At 42.2% G+C, this 19,157-nt stretch overlaps 1 protein-coding gene across 1 annotated transcript; it reads left to right on the top strand.

The window, feature by feature from the left end:
• Nucleotides 1–412: 412 nt before the first annotated feature.
• On the top strand, nt 413–5,501 carry exd1 (exonuclease 3'-5' domain containing 1; the record flags this gene model as incomplete). The annotated part of the gene is made up of 12 exons (XM_083908065.1): nt 413–542; nt 687–755; nt 1,512–1,545; nt 1,652–1,716; nt 1,822–1,895; nt 2,015–2,101; nt 2,188–2,292; nt 2,378–2,458; nt 2,551–2,694; nt 3,362–3,553; nt 4,370–5,003; nt 5,467–5,501. 12 exons carry the CDS (start codon nt 413–415, stop codon nt 5,499–5,501), a joined length of 1,650 nt encoding a protein of 549 aa, XP_083764191.1.
• Nucleotides 5,502–19,157: the final 13,656 nt, after the last annotated feature.

Here is a 19,157-nt window from a genome sequence, read left to right as displayed (position 1 = left end):
GTGTGCTGTGCGAGCGCCTTAGCATAGCAGTGTTACAGCTTAGCATAGCAGCAGAGAAATACAAAGTATTTAAACAGGCAATATTTAAATGTGACTTGTTGAAACCTTCTTTTTTGATATATATATCGTGCTTATATGTTTCTTGTACATCGTAAATTCAATTATGTTATCAATAAACCTATATTAGCACATTAAACTTTTGTCAAAACACACCAAACACTAAAACGGGGAGCATTTGAACGCATCGTTAATTGACGTCACAAGTTACGCACGCAACGTAACAAGTGCTCCCTGAAATCTAGCTAAGCTAACTAGCTAAAAGTTAAACCGTTAACCGACCGACGGAGACGCTCTGAAAAGCGTACGTCAGCTGAAAAGTGACATTTTAACTGTTTGAATGGCGTACGGTCAAATGGTTGTCGACGAGGCCCAGTTCATTAATATCTTCAAGGGGAAACGAATCAAGCTTACCCTCAAGACGTCGTCCTTCATTGGGGTCGTGCAACGCATAAACCCCAACAAAACGCTGGTGTTGGCAGACGGTAAGTTTTTTTTTATTTTCTCGTCCAGAAGATGATATTGAGGATTCTCAAGATACATTTGCAGCTTGTAGGCTTCCTGTTTCACTGTAAACGGTTTAATTGACCGTTATGCCTCTCTCTGTGTGTGTGTGTGTGTGCTTTCAGTTGCTAATGCTAGCAATGGCTGTAAAATCCCGGGCTCAAAACTGTTCTTTGGGCATGAGATTCTCAATGGTGAGTACGCTCGTTGCACAACGTCACTCTTACGAGTCAACACTAGATTTTCATATGTGGGTCATTCAGTTTCTACGTCAGAACGACGTCACCTTTTTGCCATGCATGTGTATGGGGTTTGAATCTACAACGTCATTATAGACTAGTCACAATTCCAAGTTCAATATCCTCAATTCAAGATATCCACATATAATGTCCTTTTTAGACATCTTGAATTAAGTTTAAAAGTCAGAATGAAGTTGTAGATATCTGCAGAATTGTAGATAATGACAAACCCGTACACACGAATGGCATAAATAAACAAATAATACTTTATTAGATAATCATCATAAACAACAGTCTCTTATCATAGATGGAACATGATGACATTATCTTTTATTTCAACATCATCCTGATGTCTCAAATGTGTTGTTATTCACAATATTAGTGCAATAACTGCAAAAATACACTTCCAATTCATGACTCTTAACAACACCCCTTAAATAACCTTATCTTGCATTTTAAGAATGTACAGAAAATTGCTTGCTTCTTGAAAGAAATATAATAACATGTAAATTGGGGCTGAACGATTTTGAATAAATATCTAATCGCGAATATTTGAACAGGAATTGCGATTGCGATACAATTCGCGCCTCCTGCGATTTGAAAATTGCAGTAGGCCATATTGTGATTTTGATTAAAATTCGATTAATTGTTCAGCCCTAATGTAAATACTGAAACAACAATTAAATTAAGTCTTTATTCATTCATTCACAGTGGAATTCACCGGTGACGCAAACGGTGACAGTGGGTGAGTGAGCAATAACGTGGTGGCGATGATGATGATGATGATCCTTTGGTGACATGTTGTCAAAAATGTAATGAGGTCAATGTTGTGTGTGTGTGTGTGTACACAGAAAAGTTATTGACCACCACTTGGCAGTGGAAGAGTTTCAGCCGTACAGGAAGACAATGACAATCGGTGAGTTCAATATGTGTGTTTAAAAAAAAAAAAAAAGGTTTTCATAGAGTTTCTTGAAAGGTGCATTCAAGCATCACATTTGAGAGGACTTCTGCTTCTTTGCAGATAACGACGAAGGCGAGGAAGAGTGCATCGACTTCGTTGTCATTGATGAGTTTCATGAGAAGTTTGTGCCTGCTGTAAGCACAAATGACTATTCTTTTTTTTCCCCCTAAACTCCAGACTTATATGGATAGTAAACAATTGCAAAGTGAGACAATCGTCATGTACATATCTTGAGTTGCCTGCTTCTCTGTAGGTGATACACATCAAGAAGCAACACACCATTGGTGTAGGAGCTAACGGAGTTGAGGTGTTTAAGCATGGCAGACTGTGTTGGCTGCAGGTGAGATTTATTACATTTCTGCTGAGGCAAATTTATTATTTTTTACTTCGCAACATTTGCTCATTTTCATTAAAACATTTTTTTAGATTGCCACCAAAAACAAGGTGTATCTGTTTGACATCCTGTTACTCGGAGCCCGGGCCTTTAAGAATGGCCTGTCCACCATTCTGGAAAGCAAAGCCATATTAAAGGTTAATAAAGCAGCATAGAAATCAGTCACAGTGGTGATGATTATTATTATTGTCGTAAACGTCTGTGCTGTTCCGTTCGGTACAGGTGATGCATGACTGCCGAGCCATTGCCGGATGTCTGGTTGCTCAATTTGGAGTACAGCTAACCAACGTCTTTGACACACTGGTAAGGACCTAAACACAGTAGCCTGTAAATTTGAAACATGACAGTGATGTTAATTTTCTGATATACCTTATGTGTTTTTTTCTTTCTGCAAGGTGGCAGACGTCATGTGCTTCCACACAGAAACAGGCGGGTTTCTTCCCGACAGAGTCTCTACTCTGCAGGAAGTGGTTAGTCTCCACCTGAAGGTGCCGCCCTCCCAGCTCTTATCCCTTCAGATCAAGTCACAGCTCACCAAGGTAAAGAATAGGGATGGGAATTTCACACATTTTTAGAGTCGATTGTCGAGGTCCACATGTTTTTTCTTTTTTTACATCAGCAGCAACAGCAGCAATGCGGGGGTGTAAACTATTCTACAGTGTACTACTTCATTTTAGGCTCAAAAACATGGCTGTAATGTCCATTAATGTCTATTATTGACCATCAGAACAGCGATAATATAAATGAGGGGCAAAAAAAGAGAAAAAAAGCGGACTCTCCGCTGGAACGCGTGTGTCGCCACTCGCCAGACGGCTCAGGTTTTTGTGTAGCGCTTGTGTTATGTCCCCCACCCCCGTCCTAAACTTAAGCGCAACCTCGTTCGCACTGCACGCACACACACACACACACGCTCGGACGCGCGCAGCCACTCGAGAGAACGAGCCGGCATCATCGGAGAGAGCGCAGAGAGCCTGGACAGCAGGATCACCTTTTCGTGCACAGCTTCTTTCACCTCCGTGGTCGTGATCTTTACGTGTTTGTGACACTTTGACTTTTTTTACTATACATTTTTTTGTCGAGGTGCGCACGTGTCGATTGTCGACAAAAAAGTCCCATCCCTAGTACAGAACAGCACGCACATGTAGTAGCTACTATGCTACTAAAGTAATGGATCTGTATTCACTGTGTGTTTTTTTTTTTTTACAGGAGGAAAATGAGATGTGGTATGTGCGCCCGTGTCCTGTAGCCCTGCTGAAGGTAATGGCTCTGTCGGTGATCCACCTGCTGCCTCTCAGACAGGTGCTCTTGGATGCTCTCATGACAGACTACATGGCTCTGGTGGACTCGTACATCACCAACAGCCAGTTTAATCCTGAGGATTTGGAGAATGTCGGCAAGGTGAGTCACTTATAAATGGGAGGTAAAGTTGAATTTTCAGCCCTTATTGAAAGAGTACTGTTGGTTAATCTTTATTTTGTAGACACGATGCATCCGTTTTGTCATTCTGTTACTTCATGCCCAGTGGTCTTTCTATTATAATGGAAAGTAAAGGCATATTAAAATGAGATGTGATGCACCAATCCAAAAATCCTATATATCGCATGCTTCACTATGCACAACCATTTTTAGCTGAGTCATATTTATATTAATATTTCTTGTACAGTTGGAGAATTTTGTTTTTCAAATGACTCTGACTTTTAAATGTGTTGTTAACAGCTTCATAGTTCATAATATGGTCTAAAAATGACTGTATGGGCCTAATCGGTAAATATCGGTAAATACTCGAGTTTGTGTCACCATTATCGGACACAAAAAAGTGGTATTGCCCCATTCCTAACTTGTGCCTGTAGCGTGGAACCCCTAATTGACTGTATATAAAAATCGATGCTGTCCTCTGGTTTGAAAAGTGAAGCCTAGTAGGAAGTTGAACAGAAGTAGCAGTTAGCTACCACTCCACTGGTTTCAAAGAGCCCAGTTTAAATGGAAGTCTATGGAAAAATTAGCCTCCTTACTTGATTTATAATGTGAATTAATAACCCAATGCACCATTTTACCACCATTACATATTTTATAAAAGCCCCCATTAGATATGTTTTTGTGCTTCCACTGTAATTTCATTTAAAGGGGAAAAAAAAGAACATTTAGAATTACCTTCTTAAATCATACTCTCCAGGTTAGTGGTTAAACCTGCTGTTTACCTATTTACATACACAGAAGAGTGTGTTGGCGTTGCCCAAAGAGCTCAGGCAGCTGCAGCAAATGCATCATGAGCGCCAGGAGCAGGCAGCTAAACACTACCCTGTCACAGAGGAGGGTCTGCTGGCTCGCTTCAAACCCCGAACCGAGCCTCCATCCCTGACCTCGCCCTCACCAGATGAGGACAGTCTGGCTCAAGCAGAATCCTTTGGACCTGCCGCTGTGGAGTTGCCTTCATCAGCACAACAAGACCAGCAACTCCCAAGCCCTCCAAAGGTCACCAGTGTTGCTTCTTTGGATGTCTGTGCCTCTACTGCGCCAGTGGCAGCCACAGTGGCAGCATTTGGGAAAACACTGCCCTCTGCAGGCATAGGATGCACTGAGGAACTGATCAAAACGATAGGTCGAGGAAAGCCCGTTGTGAAAGAGCAGTCAACCCCATGTGCCTTACCTGGTATAGGAAGAGGCTTCTTCTTCCAGATGCCACCAGTCCAGATCCCCAGAGAGAGTGTCGGGGGTGTCAAAAGTCCAGGCTTGATGGAGACGACTCCTCCGTGCTCCCTGAAGACGATGCCTGAGCCAGAGACTGGTGCTTGTGCCACTGTCCTGCCCAAGGACGCGTTTGGCTTGAGAGAAGACCTTTCTCCAACCAGTGAGTCCCTCTCATCTTCACTGACACAGTCATTCAGATCGTTCCGACATTAGTTAAAAAAAAAAAGAAAAGAAAAAAAGCAGGGTTTAAAAAAATGTTTGCAGTTGCAGACTTTGTGTTTTCCTAGAGTGACCAGTAGATGGCAGTAAATGCCCTGTGTTTGTTTTCATCTCAGGTGTTCATGAAAAGTCATTTATGATGAAAGAAGGATTTGGTTTTTTGGACTTGTTTATGCCAGTTTATCCAAATAAAGTCCTATTGTTTATGAGTAAGTGCTTCCCTCTCTATACTTTATTATTATTGATAATTGATTATGATATGCTGTTTCTAACTCGAACCTGACGCTCTAAGTAAATAATATGTTGGATCATGTATAGATTTTAAAACTCAAACTGATTTGTTAATAACGCTGATTTAGTTTGACATGTTCAGAGTTTTTATCACAGCGAATGTGTTTTGACAGAGAACACCACGGTGCTTCAGCGCGCCAAGAAATGATCGCGCTTTGGCTCGTGCAACGCAAACAGAAATCAGAAAAGGCACCACATGCCCAGTAAACCATAATGTGCTCAGCTTAGCATGATTGATTATCCATACAGCTTGGCTTCTGTGTTGCGGCTAATTGATTGTGAAAAGCAGAGGCGGGCGATGATGGATCTGCTGTTAATTGAGCAAAAACACTGCTATGGCAGACACGTCTTTTGATTTACTGGTGGTGACTGGAAACAAACCCAATAGACTTGGGCACCAGCTGAACGGCGATGCTGACTCAGATGTACATGATCACAGGTGGCCAGCACCTGTCGTGTCCCACAGAAGTCCATCTCATTTATGTAATTTGCTGTCTGCGTGGGCACTGCAGAGAGGAACATGGCAGCAGGGCGTTGCTGCAACCCTGCAGTGCAACTGCCCCCCCCCTCCCCCTCCTTTATTAATCACATCTTATTGCTACGGTTATCTACATGCGAGAGCTTGGGCACCTTTCCAGAGCTTTCTAATTGAAAGCATGGAACAGATAAAGTAAGGATTTTAATTAACTGGGAGGGAGCCCACGGTACAAAGCCTCGAATCTCTCTCTTAGCAACCGGCTCCGCCTCGGCTTCTGCTAAACACAAGCACGGTGGATCATGAACCACATGCAAAGTTAATTCTTTTAAAAGCTGTCGTGTGGTTAAAACAATGTGTGAACAAAAGGTTTGACGCGTCCTGAAGCTGCTTTACTTTGATAACACTCCTCCTTTAAAATCCCTCAAAAGTTAACGTTATGTCACAGAGTGAGCAAAAAACCGTGTGCTATTTATTTATTTATTTAAGTCTTCCAACTTTTTTTTTTTTTTTTCTAAATCTGGATCTCTTGACAATGAATCTGCGGTTGTGAGAGAGGAAGGTGATGTGTCCGGGGCTTTGGGGTCTCTGTGGGGCTGTGGAGGACAAGCTGCTGTCATTGACGACCAGATTTGGGCTCTTATTTTAGAGGACCTTGCATTTCCTGTCCGTCACAATAATGCCTTATGTGCGGCACTTCCTGTTTCTCAGGCCCGGGAGGAAGGAACAGGGCGCTTGTCACACAGTAGTCACGGCTTCCTCCTGCCCTCCCCCACTCCCCCCCGACCGCTCGACCGCCTCCCAAACTTCAGACACTGTTGTGTCCTTCACAGAGGAAAGATGACTGCACCTCCAGCATCATAGCAGGATGCGGCCCCGAGCTATTTTTAGACGCAAGTCGGAAAGGTAGCGCACAGACATAAACACAAACTTTAGGTTGTGCACCAGCTGTGTTGATTTAGCGTCCGAAAATGGACGTCGAATGTGTATTGTTGTGACTGGTAATCACGGGGGTGGGGGGGGGGGGGGTAATGGAAGAAGGCCACACATGAAGATTCATAAGCATTTTTTCAAAAGTTTGGGCTCACTTAGGAAATGTCCTTATTTTTGAAGGAAATCAGAATTACTAACGACTATTCTAGCTGCGAATGTCTGGTTTTTAATGGTATATGTACATAGGTGTATAGAGGCCCATTTCCAGTGTTCTAATGGGACATTGTGTTTGCTAATCGCGTTAGAAGTCTATTGGATGATTTGAAAACCCTTGTGCAATGAAAACATTTTCTATTCATTTCGCAACTATTTTGATGAATAAAAGTGTGACTTTTAAATGGAAAACACCCAAAAAATTGTATAGGTGACCCCAAACTTTTGAACGGTAGCGTAGTTCTCAACTATATTTAAACCTGCCAATAGTTTTTTTTTCTCCCTGTACAGTTATTGAACCACACGATGAAGTTAATTATTGATCATGGCACCTTTTGACAGCACCCCAAACAAAGCTATTGTGTGTGTCCCCCCCCCCCATTCTACCCCCTCCATCTTTATTTACTTTTCCGCCGTTTTACTATCGTAGCGCACAATCTCCAGTTACCGCCGACGCCAAAGGGACGAGGCGTTCGGAACGGGCCAGCGCTCCTAGGCAACCATACTTCTGCATGCGTGTTGGGCTACGGATTTGTTCATAATTAATCAGCCGTCTTTAATTATTAAGAGCGAAGGGATGATTTACAAAAAACAAAACCCCTCCCTTTTTAAATGGCACCTTGTTAGCGCGCGGGCGCGTTGGTTTCGCGCTAGCTAAGCACGTCATTAAAATTCATTCGCTCGGTTTGCCGACTAAGTGCACGTTCAGGTTCTAATAACGCTGAAGGGACAGGAAAAGTCCATCGCAGAGTTTGGACCGCTGGACTGGCAGTAATCGGATTGTTTGTGCTTGTGATTGCGCACCGTTACGTAGACGTTTTTTCAGCTAGCCCATTCCCACGTGGGGTTTGAAATGAGCCTCGGGCGGCACAATTGGCTGCGAGAAACATCCTTGATTGGCTTTGTCGAAAGAACATGATCTGCTCGAGTGTGGCACAAAGATAACAGATTCATCAGCATGTCCACAACATGTCAACAAAGTACTGTAATTTCCATTATTAATGTAACCGCATGTCGTCCCTTTGTGTTTTTGAGGAGGCTGGAATTTAGTCAGATATCGTCTTCCACCGCAATACTGAGCTACATTCGTGCAGCCAAGCTTCCGTCCGTCTGTGGCCATCTCCCACAAACCCACCACCTCTAACCCCCCGTCTCTCACGTTTCAAAATGACCCTCTTGTGTTGCGCTCAACAAGTCCTATCCAGTCGAGTACCGCAAAAGAAATGACCAGCATCAATATTTCAGCCACTCCGTGCAGTCAAGGAAACCCAGCTCAGGAAAGACCCCTCTGTAAACACTCATTCAAACGCACAGATGCAGCCACACAATATGGATCTTTATGAACTGCTGTGCCATGTTTACTCAGGCATCAGCACCTCAAGGGCCTCTCTAAAGGAATCAGCCATTATGGGATGGGGGGGGGGGGCTTCTGCTGAGCCCAGCTAGAGAATGAGTGACAGGTGATGGGAGCAGATGAGAGTGTGTTTGAACGATGTCAGGAAAGTCATCTTCTGCACTGTTGTATGCACGATAAAGCCCAGAAGAAGAGAGGGGAATATTATGTTCAGATGGTACACTACCGTTCAAAAGTTTGGGCTCCCCTGTACAATTTGTTTGTGATTTCCATCAAAAGCCACACTCTTTTATTCCTCAAAAGAGTTGCAAAATGAATAGAAAATATAGTCATATAGACATTGACAAGATTAGAAATAATGCACTTCACAATGTCAAAGTGCACCAGGGCAAATGGATCATTTCCTGAATTTTCAAAAATTCATTTAAATTATTCATTAAGAGGTTTGCAAATATTTTTAAACCTCGGATCCTTGTTCAGGGCGATGCCGACTATTATGATGGTTAATTTCAAGTCATTTCCCAATGTGTAGAACCCTCTACCGAGGGAATATAAAGAATAACAAAAAGGACACAGAAATCCACTTTTAGACAAATGATGGCCGTATTGGTGTAACATAGGTTATCCTCAAAGTAAAGGTAATCCTTTCCGTCTTAAAATTATCATAGATTATGTCAAACCGTTCCTCTACCGTTGGGTTTCCTGGATTTAACCACCTTCTAGTGATAGCTTTCCTGCTAGCAGCACTTAGTTATCCGGAATAAATATTTGACATTAGAAGAAACATTTTCTGATGTTATGGCACCCAAATACAAAGTCTCAAATTTAAATCGAATGCCCGCACAAGGGTTTTTCTAATCATCCAATAGCCTTCTAACGCGATTAGCAAATACAACGTACCATTAGAACACTGGAAATGAGCCTCTACTGTATTCACCTATGTACATATTCCATTAAAAACCAGACGTTTGCAGCTAGAATAGTCGTTTACCACATTAACAGAGTGTATTTCTGATTCATTTATTGGTTTATATTCATTGAAAAAAAAAAGATGCTTAGGACATTTCTAAGTGACGCCAAACTTTTGAACGGTGGTAGCGTGTGTGAGGAAGAGCTTTCAAAAATGCTGCAATACAAAGAAGAAAGAAGTTTGTTCTTCTCCCAGAGGCTGAAAACAACAGGATTTAACCACACAAACTTGCATAAAGAGCGGCAGCTTAGTTTGTTTTTTTTCGTCAGCTTTAATTCGGGTAGAGATAATGACAAAACGAGCAGGATGTTGAATGATTTGTGCGACCGACGTCGGCGGCAAACGTGCAAAACGAACGATATAAGACTCTCACTGAGCTGGAAACGTCAAGTAACGAGTCTCCTCTTAATTTCTTTCCTTGTGATGTTTTGGCCGTGATTCGTCTAAGCGTCAGAGGGTCTCGTACAGTGTAGAAGATTAGCTCGGTGAGGAAAAAACAACTAGAATTACTGGTAATCTGTCATTGTAGAACACTGGCAACCTCCTCTGCTACAAATATCTTTGACTAAAAGCGATGGAAGATGAGCTTTTTTGGCTTAATAAAGGCCTGCGTGGATGAGAGTTGTAGCCACGATGATGATCGGTTGCAGGGGGGGGGGGGGGGGGATCCTGTGGCTGTCTGAATTAGTGCCTGCTGCTTTGGCCTGGCAGCTGCGCTCTGCAGCTTGGCGCGTTGACATCCTGGCACTGTGGCGTTGTGTTGTCAGGGCCAACCAGTAGACCGGTGGTGGCAATGCCAGGCCCCACCACCACCACCACCACCACACAAACTCTTTCTCCATCACAGGCCTTTGTGTTGTGTCATACAGTACGACTTGTTAACGGGGCAATATCGCTGGATTAGTATGAGATTAGGTTTCGGGTAATTAAAACGGGACAAATTAAAAATTGTGTGTGTGTGTGGGGGGAGGGGGTGTAAACGAGTGCCTAACTAAGCCAGTTATGACATTTAATCTTAATGAAAATGTGACCATTATGTGTGTAAAGCAGCTCTTGTCAGGTGCCACATTCACCGCGCTTGTGTCTCGGCCAAGCAAAAGAAAAAGTGTGTCTGAATGATAGATGTGAGTGAAATTCAGATCCATTTAAAGTGCTTTGTCAGCACGACTTACTGCAGCAAATAGCTTTTTAAACATGTATAGGTAACATGCGTGTTCATATAGCTGGATAACAATGTTTAATTAGAATTGACATCATCCTCTCTACCATCTCAGCGAGGAGGGAATTATTTGGTGCTACTTCTTAGCCACTCTAACAACGAGACAACAAAACCACAATTCCCATGATTCCATGCTGCTTCGTATCTTCATCAAAGTAGGTTTTCTGTTAATGTTTTGTACGAGAGTCGCCTAGCTGGAGAAGCTACAGAAATGTCCTTATTTTTTGACGGAAAAGCACCTTTTTTTTTTTAATGAATGCAACATTAAAGGCGCCATATGTAAGAATGTGGCCAAAAACGGTTACTACATTCAAATTCAAAACACCGAGGTCTTTTAGGTTTCGTTTTCTGACGTAACTGGCAACCCGTGGTCGCTCGGCAGCTGAGACTCTACTGACTGCAATGATTGGTAGACGGCGGTAGGTGGCGCCACATGCCAAAACATGATTTCAAAACATAAACATGATTTGCAGTCTGCAAAATATTTTTTTTAATGCAAATATTTTGGCTGTACTGTTGTTGTTGGTGAGTTCAGTTTGTTATATGAACATTATTCCTGAGTCTCTGTGACATATTAGGAGGATTTTATGGCCAGTTGCTTTAGATTTATTACATTGTGCAGCTTTAAATGAATCAGAAATACACTCTATACATTGTTAATGTGGTAAACGACTATTCTAGCTGCAAACGTCTGGTTTTTAATGGAATATGTACATATTATATATAGAGGCCCATTTCCAGTGTTCTAATGGTACATTGTTTTTGCTAATTGAGTTAGAAGGCTGAAAACAGTTTTGCTGGTTCTTTGACCAAAGCAAAGTTTGTCTTGACTATATATTTATATTCATTTTGCAACTCTTGATGAATAAAAGTGTGACTTTTAATGGAAAACACAAAATAAACACTGTATAGGTGAGCCCAAACCTATGAATGGTAGTGTACATAAACACAATTGTCTACTGTAGGACACTGTATTCTATCATTATAGCAGTGACATGATAAATACGTCTTCATATATCGTCTGTAGTCTGCTAAAAGTGTTTTATTAAGACTTCTGACACCCTTGACTAGCAGAGGGTGTGATTGCTGGGAGACTCTGGGTTTGGATGGGAATAGGCCCCACCAGGGCCCTGGCTGGGCCCTCTTTGGCCCAGATGCAGAGTCTTTTTTCCAGGCATGGCACCGGGATATCTCTGGGGCCCAAGCGCACCAGCTGCTATCTCTGTGTCACAGACAGCTGTATCTGAATATTCATACAAAGTGCAGATTAATGTGTGTTTGTTTGCCCCCCCCCCCCCCCCACACACACACACACACAGTGTGAAAGTGCCCAAAGAAGTCAGAACTACATCTGTTAATCTGTGAACAGCAAAACAAAAATTTGTAATTATACCTAATGATTATTTTTAGAATTGAGTAATCTGTCAATTTATTTTCTGGAATAGAAAATATCAGTACTATGATATAAAGTATAATCGTGTTCTTTTGTCCATCAAATGTAGGAAAATGTTGAGAAATGCCGATCAGTGTTTACCAATCCTGGAAATCACGTTCAGAGATTAGAAAATCTTCATGTTCAGAGATTAGAAAACTTTTGCATTCAGAGATAAGAAAATATTCACATCCAGAGATTAGAAAATTTACGCATTCAGAGATTAGAAAATATTCACATTCAGAGATTAGAAAATTTTCCCATTCTGGGATTAGAAAACTTTTGCTTTCAGAGATTAGAAAATATTCACATTCTGGGATTAGAAAACTTTTGCATTCAGAGATTAGAAAATTGTCACATTCTGGGATTAGAAAACTTTCGCAGTCAGAGATTAGAAAATATTCAGATATTAGAAAATATTCACATTCAGAGATTAGAAAATATTCAGATATTAAAAATTATTCACATTCAGAGATTAGAAAACGGTCGTATTCCGAGATTAGAAAACATTCACATTTCGAGATTGAACACGTTCACATTCTGAGATTAGAAAATGTTCACATTCACATTCCAAGATTTTTTTGCATGCTGAGATTAGGAAGTGATCGCATTCAGTCTTAATTATTATAATTATTAAGAAACCTGGAAATATTCACATTTGAGAAGGTGGAAAATCAGAAAGCTTCTAACAATTAAATAAAAAGTTTCATTTCGTCATCGATTAACAATCGAATAATCGTTGCAGCTCTAAGTTTCATTACAACCTAAGTCCTGCTTTTCCTTTGGCTCCAGTCATCTTAACAAACACGTTCACATTCAAAGTCTTTGTGCAAAGTCTTCTTTGGTTTAGGTTTGTTTTGAAGGCAGTTGTTGTCGAGTCAAATAATCTCCTGGCACTCGTGACAATACAACCAGTGAGTGTTTCTTTGTTGTTTGTTTTTAAATACTTTAGTCGTATAAAATGAGCAGATGGTCTTTACTTCCCCGCCTGAATGAATGGATCAAACCAGTGGGCAACACAGAGGCAAATTTGTGGGCAAACTGTGTGGGTTTTTTTTTTTTTTTTTAACCTCCCCTCTCTTTGTGTCGTAATGGGAAAGGCAAAACGGTTGCTAACTGCTGTCGTACAATGGCTCAGCCTTAATGAGAGCAAAGTGTTTTTTGGTGCTTCTTGTATAATGAGGATGAAGTGGGGAAGCTAATTATTGCGACCATCTAAAGGCGCCGGCGCCAGATGAGTCTATAATTTCCACCACAATAAAAAGTATCTTTTAATCCTGCGCAGATTCATTTTAACACGCGACGGGAGAACATTTGCGAGGACAGATGCGCTCGTTTAGCGACGCGAAAACAGAAAGCCGCTATCTTATCGTTGAATAAGCATCGATTACGGCGTCGTAAAAAAGCGCGCGGTGTATTGCGGCGGGGTTTGTTCAGAGCAGGAGCTCTGCGGCTCTTATCTTGCCGTCGGGTCACTCTTTAACCCCGAGAATCTTAATAAGCGACCGCAATAACACCAGCTGTAAAAGCCACGAGCTGTGAGCTCTGAGAGACCTACAGGTGAAGATCTCCATGGCAGCCATATTTGTCCCGCTGGTGATTTATGGAGGAAATGATGTGTGTGTGTGTGGGTGTTCTTCTTCTGTTATAACCGGTGTCCTTCACTCACCCACAGCTGGACCTTTTGACGAGAGTCTTCAAGGGGCATTGGATTTGTTAATAGATGATCTATTTTCAGCCATTTTTTTTTACAGCGTCTTCTGTCACCGTGTGTGTGTTCTGGCTAATTTTTCACGGAGCGGAACCTTTCTCCGTGTTATCAGTAACACCTGGGACTGTATATACAAGTGCACGCTGTCTTCTGGTTGGTAAACAAAACCCCGAGATTCACATTTTGACCTGCAGCCAGGCTTAATTTGTCCGTTTTCTTTCAAATGGGACCAAAACCTAACATTATCTGCCACTGAAAGTAGTGATTGAGACCTTTTTCTGCTGTTTGGTTTAAGTTCAGTTTAGTATAGTTCATTTATTTAATTAATTCAATTTGAAATAATACACAATTTCCATATTCTGAATGAAAGGGAGGAGAAAGAATTTGAATAATTATTAAATCTGCCCCTTCGTCACAATAAAAACATACATTAGTGCTGGGCACGTTAATGCGCGTGATGCGTTAAAAGAAGTATGTTAAAGAAATATAACGAACTGTGTTCGATACTCTAACTTGTCGCTAACTAAGTCTAGCCGTGTTGGCGTGCTAACGTGTTAGCCTGCAGTTATTGTTAGTAGTTTTTTGTGTAACAGTCTTTGCTAACATGGCGCGTTTCCATGACGATAACTGCAGGCTAACACGTTAGCAAGCTAACACGGCTAGACTTAGTTACCGACAAGTTAGAGTATCGAACACGGTTCATTTTATGTCTTTAACATACTTCTTTTAATCAATTTTTGGATATGGGTTTAGATTCTCTCGTCGCTTTGTTTCGACTCCATTCCATCAGTTGAGTCCTCAATCTCTTTAAAAAATAAAATAAAAGATATAAAATCCTCCTAATATGTCACAGAGACTCAGGAATAATGTTCATATAACAAACTGAACTCACCAACAACAACAGTACAGACAAAATATTTGCATTAAAAAAAATATTTTGCAGACTGCAAATCATGTTTATGTTTTGAAATCATGTTTTGGCATGTGGCGCCACCTACCGCCGTCTACCAATCATTGCAGTCGGTAGAGTCTCAGCTGCAGAGCGACCACGGGTTGCCAGTTGCGTCAGAAAACGAAACTTAAAAGACCTCTGTATTTGAATTTGGATGTAGTAACCATTTTTGGCCACATTCTTACATATGGCGCCTTTAAACGTCATTTGTCAAATACTGTTCTCTACTTACTCACCGAATTTCAACCATTAGTAAATAATGGATTTTTTTGATTCTGCTTTATCATCTCACCAATCCTTCACATCCTTGATACTTTTACCTTTATATAATTTATATGCAAAGTTGCAGAAGTTGGCTCATTTTTCCATTCAGATTTCTTTGCGCAACCAGTGGTGTCGCCCCCTGGTGGCTAACCGCTACTTCTTCGGTTTGACCTTTCAAACCAGAAGTCTATTGTCCGATCCATGTCTCTGTGTTTTATATTGACCCATCGTGGATCGTTGTAGTTTGATTTTATTGTCCTCCTGTGATGAATGACACTATTTCACTGTAATTACTCTGCAATGATTTCTGATAATGACTTGGATTTTGTTTCCAGGACCACAATTTCGACGATAGGTTGATTACAGAGTGGTTTATATACTTATACGGATAAGCGGCGTGCGCTCTCTCCTCATCAGAAATAAGCTCGCGGTGATTGCCCAAGCACGGTCGAACTGGCGGCTAATTGAAGCTGAAGCGGCTCGTTTATGGACAAAAGAGGCCATCGAGCCTAAAGTCACAGGGGGACACTGACACAGCAAAAAACATAAGAATCTTATCCCTATTTCAATCAAATGATCACGTAATTTTATCACAATAATGATTTAAATGCACCATTTGAAAGAACTGAAAGTTCCAGTCGACTTCCACTCTGGGACTCGAGAGACTCGTTCTCATTCGGCGAAACAAAAATACTTTATATTGTGCAAATAGAGATAAGGGGGTCGTGTTTTTTAATTTATGGTTGCGGCGTGTGTGTGTGTAGCGGAGTCATCGCAGAGCCCTAAAAGGAGACATTTTTTGTCAGAGTATTCGCAGTTTTCCCATCAAGCTTTGGTGCCTTCACTCTCTGTGGCAGCAGAGGGCCAGAGCACTTTCCTGTCATTATGAGAGGGTAAACAAAACGAAAAAAAAAAGGCAAAATGGTTTCCAGGTTTGACTTTAATGTGAAGAGGGAGGGAGGGAGGGAGGGAGGGAGGGTGGATTGGTCACAGGTAGCTGTGTCAGCTTCTGAAACCAAACGGAACCAGACTAGAGCAGTCGAGTGGAGTGGGAAAGATACACCTCGCACACAGACACACACACACAACCATAACTCACTGTTAATATCGCTCCTATATATCAGTCTTTCATGCATTATTTCCCGGGCTGTCGGCAGAACAATGAGCATTGTTGATGTCTTGATAGCGGCAAAAAAAAAAAAAACCCTGCAATTCTCTGAGAACGCGCCGGGGGGATGACACCCATATGGTGCAGGGGAAATGGGTGTAGAATTGGAAGTGGGGAAATGACACAATTTCCAAATGGCTTTGTGTCGCAGACAAAATGACAGCAGGGGTTCTTGAGTTTCGGTAAAGTCTCGCGTGTGTCAGCGGGGTTTTAGAGCAACCGTTTGCGTTGTTTACTTCTCTCGCTGCACTTTAAATATACATTTAAATGGTGCGTCTTACAAGTTTAAAACCTCAAAGTCACTCTGGGGTCCTCCAGGTTAAGATTCCCACACAATGTCCCCTGTCCAGACGAGAGCCTTATTGTCTGAGGAGGAGCCATGTTGTCTACAGGGGGGCTCCTGTTCTCCTTTGTGCCCTGATAGGTTTACCAGCAGCCACAGCGAGGGACCGTGCAGGAGCCACACTTTCCCACAGGACAAACAGGAACCGAGCTCAATGCTTATCTGTTCCTTTTTGGAAATGAAATGACACTAATCGCTCCTCTGACTGTCCCCAGACTATATCACGTTTTAGATTTACGCATACATATACGTCCTGACGAGAAACCACTAGTCCCTGCTGACTCTGTGCTTTATTTATACAATATGTATATTAACCCATGTATGTCTAGACTTATTTTAACCATAAAAGGGTATGCTTTTGCCCATTTTCCCAGACTAACTTTCAATATCTGGCAGTTATTTGAGTTTAAAGGTGCACTATGTAATAAATCTAAAGCAACTGGACCATAAAATCCTCCTAATATGTCACAGAGACTCAGGAATACTGTTCATATAACAAACTGAACTCACCAACAACAACAGTACAGACAAAATATTTGCATTAAAAAAAGAAATTTGCAGACTGCAAATCATCAGTAGAGTCTCAGCTGCCGCGCAAACCAGTTACGTCAGAAAACGAAACCTAAAAGACCTCATTATTTTGAATTTTAATGTAGTAACCGTTTTTGGCCACATTCTTACATATGGCACCTTTTAAAACACTATAAATCATATTAACAGTAACATTTTGTGGGTCTTTGTGCACAAACGGGCCCAAAAAAATGGAAACTATGCCCAGCTTTTCTTCCCACTCTCTCCTCTCTGGCGACAAAGACGCCGATTCTCCGGCTTACTGAAACGGGCGCAAGTGACATTACCGTAATAACCAAGCTTTCAGAAACCGTCGGAATTCCTCCGATAGCACGAACCGTTGCAGAATTACAGTAATGCAAAGTTTCAAAGTCAGCATAAGCACGCTAACTAACTAACTATAAGTACTGTAACCTGTGAAACCAGGGGAAATACTAACCAAAAAGTCAATTTAAGCCATTTATGACTGTCTTGCGTCATATTTTAATCTTCATTATTGGCATCTGACCATGTCTCAAGAGCACCGAGCCGCTCTCGTCGTCAATGTCACCTGAATACGTCAAAACGAGTGTGGTCTTTAACTGTAAGTCCACACAGGACACGCCCTGCTATCAAAAGCATAAGTGAAAGCGTTAAATGACATGCTACGAGACCTTAAATACAGTATGCCATTTGTTCTGTTCAGTATCTACAGTTTGATGGCACACCAAACCACACACTCATTCCAAATTAGAGAGGTAGTATTTTTTTTTGTCCCTGCTCAAATCTCTTTAAAATCACTCCTGTGATGCAGTGTGACATCATGTAAAGCAAACGTTTGCATAAACAATCCATCCTTTAAGGCAGGAACTTCCTTCTGATCTGGAATACTGTTATTTTACAGACTTGTTTTCATACTGAATCACAGCCATTTTTCATGCTCCTGATGACTGCCAGCGTCATCCCGGCCCCCAACCCCCGTCCCCCCCGGCCCCCTTTCTTCCCCCTCGCCTTGAAGCATTTCCTTATCAAACGCTTACTTCTTTGGCCTCGTATCAAAAGCTGTGTGTGAGGTTTCTGCGTCGGCTAATCTTGAGGGTTTGTGCGTGGTCGGTTCCCAGCATAACTCTGCCTGGCATGAAGTAGCAGCGAGTGACCCCCCCTCCCCTCCCGCCACCCACCCCCTCGGCTGCTGACGCATCCCTACTGTCCAAAGGTCGTGAGGGGTTCCCATGTCACGGTGAAGGCCACGCTGACGTTGTAGGAGCTTACTTTACGGTCATGTTTTGCTCCTCTGACAAAGCCTCTTGACTCTTCCGAGACTTTTAATTCCTGGCCGCCGTCAATCTCAGCGTTCCCAGCGGGTCGTTTTTAATCCATGGGAACGTCGGTTGTGACAGCAGGATCCCCTGAGGAGACGGTGTAAGGAGGAACTTGACGGAAAAGGCATAGTTTCACGAAACTGAGGACGTTCGAGTCGCGTGTTGACGTAAAAAAAGGATGCGTCACCTCTCGCTGAGAAAAGGTCGCTGTTTTGCGTGACCTCGCTGATAAAGGTGAGAGCTGAGAGCGGCGGCGGCGGTTGATTAAGGGACCAGGATGTGCGTGAGACATCCTCTGATGTTCAGGAATTCCCTCATTAAAAAAAAATGTTGATGTTAAGCAGGAATCATCAGCGCTGCAGGAATAAACAGGGGCGGTGTCGTCCAACAGTGTTCAAATAAACACACTTTTCGTTCGCTAGACGGGGGGGGAAACGTCGCTCCGCAAACATATAGGTTTCCTAATTGTTGCCGCTTCCTTTATAGACAAATTGTTGGTTTCCATTTGAGTTTCATTGCAAATTTAGCTTTTGTTTTCAGTTGTTTTAGATGTGTTGTATAACGCGGTCTCTCTCCAGCCTGTCACGGAAAGTGATAAATATGGAAGTGAAACGTGAAACTGTAACAGCCTCAGGCAAGAATAGCCGATTGCCGAGTTTTTCTGGATAATATTCTTCTTAATAGCTTGAATTGCGGCAATTACAGAGGCCATTAACTTATCTGTGCGATGTATGGTTCAGTGCAGGGGCCACATCATCAGGGGCCCTGATTTGTTTTGTCCTCCCCCCCCCCCCCCTCCCCCCCGCCCTTCCCTCCCTTCTTATGTCTGACAAATCGTTTCCAGCTAATTTACGGTGGTCAAACTGTGGGAGAACAATGCCCCCGCGGACGTAGCGCTG

Source organism: Microchirus variegatus (assembly GCF_963457635.1).
Source record: "Microchirus variegatus genome assembly, chromosome: 21".
NCBI classification, from domain to species: Eukaryota; Metazoa; Chordata; class Actinopteri; order Pleuronectiformes; family Soleidae; genus Microchirus; species Microchirus variegatus.
The sequence above is the reverse complement of the archived record's forward strand: the minus strand, read 5'-3'. Positions and strand labels throughout refer to the sequence as shown.